This window comes from Primulina eburnea, chromosome 10 (genome assembly GCF_022965805.1).
Source record: "Primulina eburnea isolate SZY01 chromosome 10, ASM2296580v1, whole genome shotgun sequence".
In the NCBI taxonomy this organism is placed as follows: Eukaryota; Viridiplantae; Streptophyta; class Magnoliopsida; order Lamiales; family Gesneriaceae; genus Primulina; species Primulina eburnea.
In genome coordinates, this window is record NC_133110.1 from 4,848,997 (window position 1) to 4,860,146 (window position 11,150).

Genomic DNA, 11,150 nt, shown 5'->3' on the forward strand with positions numbered 1-11,150 from the left:
CCCCTTAGGTTCTTCGTTGATGCATATCTGTTTACTAAAAATAAACATTGTAGTAGAATTAATTTGACAGATACACAGTTACATACTTACATTTTTCTCTAGCATGATTATTCTTTTCAACCCCAAATTAAGATCTATTGGTAAGGTACAAATAAAATAGATGAGTTCTGCCCACCAAAACCAAATGAATTTGACAATGCAACTTTGATGTCCAGTCTTTCTTTCTTTGGTCCCACTAGCACATTGAGATCCTGCATTAAATGTCATCTTCGACAGATCATGTGTCTGAATCAAATTAACTATAACTAGCAAAGGTTCATTCAGTGTGATTCAACATTATATTTTTGCAGTAAATATGTGAATAAAAAGGTAAACCAACTCATTGCATATGAATACATACCACACCCTCATCTGGATTTTCAAGATTGAGATTGGGGTGCACCCAACCGGTCCGAATTGCCTACGACACGACAGTTTTGGTTTAGTAATGGACGATCAGCATTCAATCGGCAAACCAACATTTTTCACCCCCTCAATGAATAAGAACAGAGGGATCAACTTTCTTCCAGTGAAAACATATGCCATGAATTCATACGAGGAGGCATGGAATCTGGGCGACGACGAAACTTGTATTTTTCAAAAATTATGCATAAAATCTTGAAATTTTTCTTCAAGACCATATCACCTCATTCCAGCAGGAACACTACAAATAAGCCTATACTAATGGAATAAGAGGCAAATTAAACAAGCAAGGTACCTGCACAGCAGCAACAGCTTCCACAGCACCAGATGCCCCAAGAAGGTGTCCTATCATAGATTTCGTAGAGTTCATCTTAAGCTGCGCGACAACAAGTTGAATAAGCCACATGTAACAAAATTTTTAGCAAACGACAACATTCAGTATGGCAAAAACAGATTTTTGTTTGCTTTTCGGGAACCTCTTTATTCCGCCCAAAACAACGCATTAGTGCTTGATACTCATTGATATCGCCAGCAGGAGTGGATGCTGCATTTGCATTTACATAATTCACGTCTTCCTTAGATACACCTGAGTTAGCTAGAGCTTTCTCTATGCACAGGGTGATACCAGTTCCTGCTCGGGGTAAATATCAGAAATCATTTTCATGAAAGTCAAGAACTAAGAAGGGATGCATATTAGAATTAACATGGAACATCAACATAATAGGGAACATCAAACCCAAACATGACTATAAAAACTGTCTTGTTGCAGAAAACAATGACATTTTCATTCTTGTCGATCTATCTGTTATTCGAAGTTAAAGATGGAAAATGAGACTTTCACCACAACTGGCTTACATGCTCTTCCGAATCACAACAAAAGCATCACAGCCATAAAATCAATTGTGAGTAAATCTATTGTTACACTGTTAAGCATAAATTGTACTATCCAAATTCATGAAAACTATCTTTCTGCGTAATTAAATGCAAAAAAGAAACCGACCATCGATTCAATCATTCAGTTCAATGTACAAGAGTTGCAAATATCAGTGAAACGGAATGTTAAACTTTTTTCGTCGACATGCAATGGTTGTATTATATCCCAAATTAAGTCTATCAACAGCGTCTAGTCCAAATTAATTAATCCAATATCCAGCCTGGATTTTGATCTATCCATGTACTCACTTCGATATTCATGCATGAAGAATTTCAACTAATGTGCAGGTAAACTTGTAGGCTAAAAAAGTTGGAAATATACCATCTGGACGGGTCTTTGTTATGTGATGAGCATCACACGTGAAGCTTCCACCAAGAAACTCGGCATAGATAGTGGCACCTCTGTTCTGCTCATCCACAAAGAATTGAGAACATATCATCAATATTTTGAAATAACAGCCAAACCACGAATTTCTGGTGAGAAGATGGTAAAAATATGAACTCTGAAATAACTCAAGTTTCAGTGTACCTTGGCATGCTCAAGTTCTTCCAGAAGCAATACACCGGCCCCTTCTCCCATAACAAATCCATCACGACTCTGTCAAATATCAAAATCATGGGTTGGGGGAAGTGATACTTGAGATCGACGGATAAGTAGCAGTGACTAGCATGCTATTTTAGTCTCTAGCATTTATAAGACTCATCATTTCGTGGTTTCTATGCATTATTATTGTCCTACATTCTGCAAGAGTCGAGACATGAACAGATTAAACTATAGTTGATGTATCAAACTACATTTTAAAACTAAGGTTTGATGATTGGAACATCAAAGGGTATGTATATAAATCGATTTATAGCAGTAATATTTAGAAAAATACAAGAAGATTCATCTTGTGCTTTAGACGACCATAGATAAAATAATAATAATAATCCTACAAGGAAACATTTTCGGGTAAAGAAATGAACAAAATGAGAGATAGTTCTCATCTCATCAAATCCCTGCACGAATGTTAGAGACATAAGCATAAAGCATTTTACATGATCCCAGGGGCGTGAGGCTCTGGTAGGTTCAGTGTTCCTTTGTGACAGTGCTTTACAAGCTACAAAACCTCCCAATCCTGCACAAAGTTTATGATTTGATAACTGAATACGCGAGTTTTTGAAACACACATATATATCAAGACAGACAATTACCGATTGGTATAAGTATCGAATCCGAGCCACCGCTGAGCATCATATCCTACAAAATTTCATGCAGAATCATCAGGAAATACTGTTGCGATGGGATGGTCTGACATCTTTAGATATTTAATATTTACAGTTCATTCTTCAGTAAATATGCAAAAAAACCCAAAATGGATTTAGAATCCGTATTCTGATGCTCAGAAAAATAAAGGCCGGAGACTTACAGCTTCACCTTTGATGATGTGATTCGCAGCACTTAGTATACAGAAGTTGCTTGTTGCACAAGCAGTGGAAATTGAGTAGTTAGGCCCCATCCATCCCTGTTAAACAGTGCTAATCAAGCTTTGACAGTTTTCAACAAAACAAATTAATGATGTTTCTATTGTCAAAAGATGGAATTTGCTTAACCAGATCCATTGCGAGCACTGCAGAAGCCATATTTGTAGTCGTAAAAGGCAGGCCATAGGGAGAAATCTTCTTATAGGAGATTCGTAAATCTTCAAGTGCATCATGAAATACCTGGCCAGATAATAAATCAGCTCAGAGGGAGGTACAAACATATCTAGAAACGGGATGTGCTAGTATAAATCCCAAGATCAAAACTATATATAGGAAAAGAAGATTCCAGTCCTCCCGTTTTTTAAGCCTAGAGGTTATGTAAAGGAACTTTAACCCATGGTAAATCCTCTCAAATTTGATCTGAAGCACCAAAATAAGACGTTCTCACTTTTTCTTATAGAAGAATGATTGATAAAAGTAAGAGTAAATCTAGCCAACTCTAATGCTTGTGTATATTTGTGCATTAGCTCCTCCACAGCTCTTCCTCCAGTTGATGCAGTCATACCTTCATCCCCCCCATTGCCGATCCAACCAGGATGCCGCCTCTTCGTTTATTTAATTCATCCATGGAAGCTTCAGTAATTCCTCCATTAGCCAAAGCCTTCTTACCTGCTTTAAGAGTGTAAAGCATGAACTTATCCATTCTTTTAATAAATTTGGGAAGAACGAATCCTTCTGCCGAGAATGACTTGATCTCACCAGCAATCCTCTGCAGTTGAAACCACGCTGATAATCAAACTCACAAACACTAACTAACATTGAACAATATTGAAGAGAAACCTCAAGAAAAACATACTGTTGGAAACTGGGAACAATCAAAAGACTCTATTTCGCTAATGGCGCTGACACCTTCAAGAAGGTTGTCATAGAAGACATCCGGATCATCGCCAAGTGGTGTCTCAACACCCAGACCAGTTACAACCACGCGCCTTTGCTTTGTTGGACGTTTTTTCTTCTCTACTACTTTGTCGTATGGATGTACAGCTACATCCATTACTTCTAAAATTCAAAAAGAAACTATGTAAATTGATAATTCACTGAATAATGACGCAGTAAGATCATTCTAATATAATGATATTCCACTTCCCATAAAAATATTATCACACCCCTTGCTCAAAAACAAGTATTATTCATACACAAGAAAGACGGGCAAACACAACTTGTAACCCTTCCACCATTATTGCACTCATTTCAATAGACTGATATATATATATATATATATATATATATATATATATATATATATATATATATATATATATATATATATATAGTCGTTTAAATAACATCATGTTTATAAGTATTTATCCATCTAAATATATCGAAACACAATACATAAAAGTACATCATGATAATAAATCATATATATTCACTAATTTATATGACATTTTTCAATCCGCGACATAATACAGCTCTCTTAAATGATAAATCAACAAAAATATTTTTCAATCAAATATCATTCAAAATGAAAAAATAAAAAATAAAAATAAAATTAACATAATAGTGAATTTTACCAAAATCAAAACTAAAATTGAATTAAATAGAGTACACATAGACAAACGTCAAATAAAATTCTCTTAATTTACTAAATTATCATAATAATGTTAAAATAAAATCATTAAACTTGCTATTAAGGTAAATATCACTTTTTGCTTTTGCTAATTTTTAACATATTGCAGATTTTATTTCTATATTTTTTTAAGAATACATATTATAGATAATTAATTTTATATCAGAATGAATCGTTTATAAATTAATATTGGTGATTGATAATTTAAGAAAAATAAAATTTTAACATAATACCACTCAAATAAATATATATAATAAAAAACATATATAAATGTAATACTCAGTTAAAAAAATTTATATGTAAAATTGTAATATATAACAAATGATAATAAATTATTATATAACAAATGATAATGAACTATCAATATAATTCATATTTATTATAAAGATTATATTAATTAAATTTTTTTAAAGATTATATCATAAATTAGTTTAAAATTTAGGGAAAAAAAAAAGAAAAATGTGTATTAATGTCCAAATATATCTAAGATGGACAATGAATCACAAAAATTGACTAACAAATGCAAATAAATAATTTTTTGTCATAAAATTTAGAAAATAAAGAAGATTGTGAATTAATGTCCAAATTTATCAAAGATGGACAATGAATCACAAAAATACCCTTAAAAAGACATATTAATTTAATTTGCTAACTTAGATGAACAAGGAAATGTAAAAAATTAATTTTTTTTGACATAAAATTTAAGAAATAAAGAGAAATGTGTATTAATGTCTAAATTCATTTAAGATGGACAATGAATTACAAAAAAAACTTCTTAAGATAACCTAATAATTTAATTGACCAACTTAATTAAAGTCCAGAATCGGGTTATATTGTAATTAAAAACTATTAAAAAAAGTTAGCACATCAAAAGATTTAATCAACACATCGTTAGAAACAGTAAGAGCTGATTCAACTACGTAGAGAAGCACGCACAGAAAGGCGCCTAGAGAAAAATAATATACAAGAAATCACCAGAATAGGCAGCATGGGGAAGCAGCTTCCTGCCCCTGCGATAACCTAAGAAAGAAGCAGAGAAGTGCGATGCTTCGCAGCGTTCGAAGGGTGAGAAAGAGTTCATGAAACTGTAGACGCCGTAGCACCGCAGCGAGCGTCTGAACAGGTCCCTTCTCCTGTAACGCGTGGCCCATTTGCAGAAACAGGAAGAATCAATCGGTGGCGTATATAGCATGGAAATGGAAGAAGAAACTGGCATGCATGCCTCCATAACATACGAACTTGATAAATCCGTATCTGCCTACGCCCATGTATATTTTTCCATCTGTGGGATTTATAAACCTTGACTTGAAGTTAATGAATATTTGTTTCCGATCTATTATATCAATAAAATATTAAATTAGTGAAATAAATAGGTTTAAATGAACTGGCTATACCATATTACAATTTAATTATATTAAAAAAGTCATTCAGTATTTATAGATAATAAAACATGCCATATCACAAAACCTCAAATTAAATTGCTTCAAATCGTTTTTCTCTTCAAAAAAAAAAACATGTCATATTAAAATGAGTAGGTCTCTTGTGAGACGGTCTCACGAATCTTTATATGTGAGACATGTCAACCCTACCGATATTAACAATAAAAAATAATATTCTTAGCAAAAAAAAGTAATATTTTTTTATGGATGACCCAAATAAGAGATATGTGAGACCATCTCACACAAGTTTTTGCATATTAAAATTCCCAAATTTATTGATCAATTCAAATCGTGGAATATTTAAAAATACTTATTATTATAAGTTCGAACGTTTGTCGTTTACTAAAAACTATAGCTAGTGATCATAATGATACAACTCAATATTTTTAAATATATATACTATATGTGTGGTAAGCTCTAGAATTCAATAAAATGTTTTTAAAAATGTATTTATACAAAAATAGAAAATGAAGGAACTCCTACTTGTTGGATTTTGTGATGTAAATCGGAATTTTCTTATTTTTAACGATATTGCAAAATCAAATTGTATAACCCGTAAATAAATTCACTCTCCCATTAGGTTGGCGAGATTTTTATAGGTAACTGCGGTGGTAGGGAGGGCTAGTTTAATAACGAATATTGATCAAATAATTTTTATATATATGATCAAATAATAATTTATATATATATATGACTTTTATTCCCCCCCCCCCCCCCCCCCCCCCCCCCCCCCATAAATTAACCTTTATATATCTAATTTACAGTAGGGCTACTAATAAATTTTAAAATTGAAAATATCAATTATAAAAATCTTAGTCAAATAAAAGTTAAACATATAATTTTTTTTTTGTAGAAATATAGAATTTGAAGAAATAAATACTAACATTATAATTTATTTGAGCAGTATTATCCTAGGCAGTTTCCTAAGCCAAAAAACAACCTGAAATCGAACCGGAAGCTCCTTGACAAAACCCCCGCGGTTAATGAGATGCTGCCGTACCCCTACTGTATCTCTAATGGCCGCCACCGGCGAATCACATCCGGTTAATGCTCGACTCGATTCATTCAAACATATACCATTAATTATAATTAAAAGTAAAATAAATTGTTTAATATGTTTTGATGCAAATTAACATTGGCAGCTATAGGAAATAAATCCATTTTTAGAAAGATTTGGTTAGGAATTAATTCACGCCGATACGATGAAAAGCATAAAAATACTTACATACATACACTGATACACACACACACACACACACACATATATATATATATAGACACACACACACACACACACACACACACACACACATATATATATATATATATATATATATATATATATATATATATATATATATATATATATTATATGATGAGAATAAACTATTATTTCCAATATAATTAAAGGGAAAAAAAATGAAAATCACATTTAAAGACTTTAAAATAGGGGGATGCTAATGAATTGTTAGGATAGATAATCCAGCGATTAATGAAATGGTTGGTTTGGGTCAATTCATGATATGGCTGTAGGGGCAACGAGCGTGGCCAAGTGATGCCTAACCAAGTGATGCCTAACGGCGGGAAAAGCATGTAGAGATAGATACATTCAACAATTCAAGCATCACATACATCTGATCAATATATATATATCATCGACGGAGGTGGTTTTCGGGGTGTTTCGTCTCAAGTTTTTTTTTTTTTTTTTATATACATTAGTTTGATAGTTACCCGACCAAATATTTTGCTTTGTAAATAGTTACAATATATATTAGAGTACAATAATCGTCATTGCTAGGAGAACGACCGAATCGTGTGGCTTGAGGCTGTTGTACAATGTATAGATTTGAGTTGCCCCGTTATCACCGGATATAGAGTTTGGTAAAACGACAGGCTCTCGGTCCTATAAGTGGTATCAGAATCAATGTCGCAAAGAGTGTAATTATTAGGAACAAGATTGTTGGTTTGCAATAAATGTGTCTGTTAGTAGAGCGATTGAATCGTGGTGTTTGGGCTGCTGTATATTTTAAAATATTTGAACTGCACCGTTATCACCAACTATAACTTTTTTATAAAGTGACAAACGCTTACAATATAAGTTAAAAGTGATTATGCAATTCACATCTCTCCAACCCTTTGGTCTGATTGTTAGGTCGATCAGCATTTAAAGGCAAACCCTAATATTTACAACCATTGATTGCTTCATTGATTGCTTAAGTTTGCAATATCTCAGGGGGCTAAACTCTTTGATTTTTTTAATATTATATATATTAATGGTAAGATTGAACGTTTTGTTATACATAGCAAAATATGTAAATGATCATAACCATAGAAGTCAATCGGTTACATATAGAGCTCATCAATGAGTAATTTTCAATGACAGCCATACATGATAACATCACTATGCCAAAAATCACTTTTTACTTCAGATAATATCTGAAGTAATAGGGTACTTAAGTGCCGAAGTATATGGACGTGAAGTAATAGATGTACCTTTTACTTCGCATAATACCCGAAGTTGTAGTATTGAAAATACCGAAGTCTTTTGGCCGGTTTTGGGAGAAAAACCGGTCCAGAATTGGACCGGTGTCGAAGTAATAAATGTGTTTTACTTCATCGATTATAGTGAATAATGAAGTAGTATATCATATAACTTCCTCTTAATTATTATTTAGCGACGGAATTTATGTTCAAAACCGTCGCTATTTTGCGACGGCATTCATGTTCGTAACCGTCGCTATTTTGCGACAGAAGTAATGTTAAATACCGTCGCTAGTGTGCGACGGAATTTATATCACAAACCGTCGCTACGTAGCGACGGGGTTCATATGAGTTCCGTCGCTAATATGTTAGGTAAATTAAAAAAAAATTTAATAAATCTGTGTTATGAATTGGTGCGGTAAAATATAAAAAATTTAATAAATCTGTGTTATGAATTGGTACAATCGTGTAAAAGATAAAAATTTTAAATATCGTAAAGTGGTAAAATCGTGTAAGAAATAAAAATTTTAAGTGTTGTGAAATTGTAAAATCGTGTAAGTGATAAAAATTTTAAGTGTTGTGAAGTTGTAAAATTGTGTAAGTGAGAAAAAATTTTAATTGTTGTGAAGTGAAGTGGAAGAAATTGGAGAGAATTTGTATGTATTTATAGAGAGTGGTGGAAGAAAATAGAGGGAAAAATAGGTGGGATTGAATTTTTTTGAAAATGGCGACGGTTTTAGTAAAAACCGTCGCAACAGTTTAAATCGACGACGGTTAAAATGGAGGGAAATATATCCGGGGTGGAATTTTTTTGAAAATGACGACGGTGTTCTTTTAACCGTCGCCAAATTTTTAATCGGCGACGGTTGACTTTAACCTGTCGCTACTTTTCGCGACGGTCAAATAACAACCGTCGCTAAATATAGCGACAGTTTTTAAAAAACAGTCGCTAGTTTTAAATATGCGACGGTTTTTATTTGACCTGGGCCATTTATTATTAGAGTGGGTCTCATGTGAGACCATCTCACGGATCTTAATCTGTGAAACAGGTCATCCCTACCCATATTAACAATAAAAAGTAATACTCTTAGCATATAAAGTAATATTTTTTCATGGATGATCCAAATATATCCGTCTCACAATATGACCCGTGAGACCGTCTCACACAAGCTTTTGCCTTATTATTATTATTATTATTATTATTATTATTATTATTATTATTTAACAATAATTAAGGGTAAACATAAATTTTGAAAGGCAAAACCTTGTGCGATGGTGTCACATATCGTATTTTGTGAGACGGATCTCTATTTAGGTCATCCATGATAAAATATTACTTTTTATGCTAAGAGTATTACTTTTTATTGTGAATGTCGGTAGGGTTGACCCATCTCACAGATAATGATTCGTGAGACCGTCAAAAGACCTACTCTTCTTTATTAATTTAGTTATCTTCACGTTACAATTCAAACGAAGGTATTGAGAGAATCTCCACCAATAATAACGCCAAAATAAAATATTGTAGAAGGCCACCCTATACAATCAATGAAAGTAGTAGTTAGTAACATCTCGAAAATTTGAAGGTCCACGTAAACCACGTGCATGCAAGATATTAAATTTCTTTGGTATTTTATTAAATTATTTTAAAGCATTAAATGCATGTTTATTTCAACAATTATGTTTTCAACTATTTTTATGCATTTTATGGATAATTATTGCATGATATAATTTATTTCATGAAATTTTAAAGATTCATGCATTAATGATTTTAAGTTGCATTTCACGCTCGAACGAGAAACGGAGAGCGGAGAATTTTCAGAAAACTATTTTAATTTCATTAATTTATATAAGGTGTTTTTAAGGGTATTTTTCAAAAATGAGATTTTATTGGGTATTTTTACTCGCATGATTTTATTTTTTAAATATCGAATCGGGGGACTTTTTGAGGGTTCGGACCATTATTTTTAAGAACTTTCCAACCCAAAATATTTTTCGGGAGTGTGTTGGGATTTAATGGGCCTACTTTTAAGCTTATTGGGTTAATACTTTTTTAAAAAAAAAACTTTTGATTAACATTTAGGGCTCATTTATTTAATCTTAAACCTTATATTTAGTACCTAAGTATTTCTCTAAGCTCTCACTAAACCTAATTACCTTTCAGTGAATTGCTGCTGCAAGTTGTCGGTGACTCCATTTTCCACTTCAAGCAAAAAACTTTCCCCTTCGGCCGTGGTTCCTCGATCGTTTTTCCTAGATTAATCATCAAGGCACGTTTGTATGATCCTTCTCTCATCATGCACGCCAATAGTAGGTGGTAATATATGTATTTGTATGCAAAAGTTTCGATATGTGTGATGCCTGCTTATTCGAAAACATTTGACATGAAAACTTTGCTTGTTTGGCATCCAACCAGGGACGGCGCCACCCCACAGCTCAGTCTATTTTTTTGGGTCTACTTAAGAATATGGATTGAGTTTTCTTTTTTTAAAAATTTTAGCCTTGTATTTTTTTATTTTTAGCCCAATATTTAGCCTATTTCTTAGGTTTTTCTTTCACAACCGTCCCCCAAAATGAAAACAAGAGGATGAAAGCTGCTAGTATCCTGTTGGTAGGAAATTTCACGTGAATGAATTTTTAAATATTTGATTTATATTATTTAACGTTGTTTATCGATTTATTCAGCCAATGATGAAAATATTTTCTGACTACGTCCCTGATCCAACTCACGTTTTCTGGTTTAG

The 11,150-nt window shown here is 32.7% G+C and overlaps 1 protein-coding gene across 2 annotated transcripts; it reads right to left on the reverse strand.

The window, feature by feature from the left end:
- LOC140803594 (3-oxoacyl-[acyl-carrier-protein] synthase II, chloroplastic-like) lies at window positions 1-5,779 on the reverse strand. 2 transcript variants are annotated; one of them, XM_073159497.1, is made up of 13 exons: window positions 5,465-5,779; window positions 3,716-3,915; window positions 3,425-3,628; window positions 2,989-3,099; window positions 2,805-2,900; window positions 2,590-2,635; window positions 2,434-2,513; window positions 1,925-1,993; window positions 1,718-1,802; window positions 939-1,093; window positions 758-838; window positions 401-460; window positions 1-251 (listed from the first exon to the last, which is right to left on the reverse strand). In XM_073159497.1, the coding sequence occupies exons 1-13, from the start codon at window positions 5,715-5,717 to the stop codon at window positions 135-137; spliced, it is 1,557 nt and encodes a 518-aa protein (XP_073015598.1). In that variant the 5' UTR covers window positions 5,718-5,779; the 3' UTR covers window positions 1-134. The 2 variants fall into 2 exon arrangements, with proteins under 2 accessions (XP_073015598.1, XP_073015597.1); XM_073159496.1 differs by having other exon boundaries at window positions 2-251; window positions 3,716-3,918.
- Window positions 5,780-11,150: the final 5,371 nt, after the last annotated feature.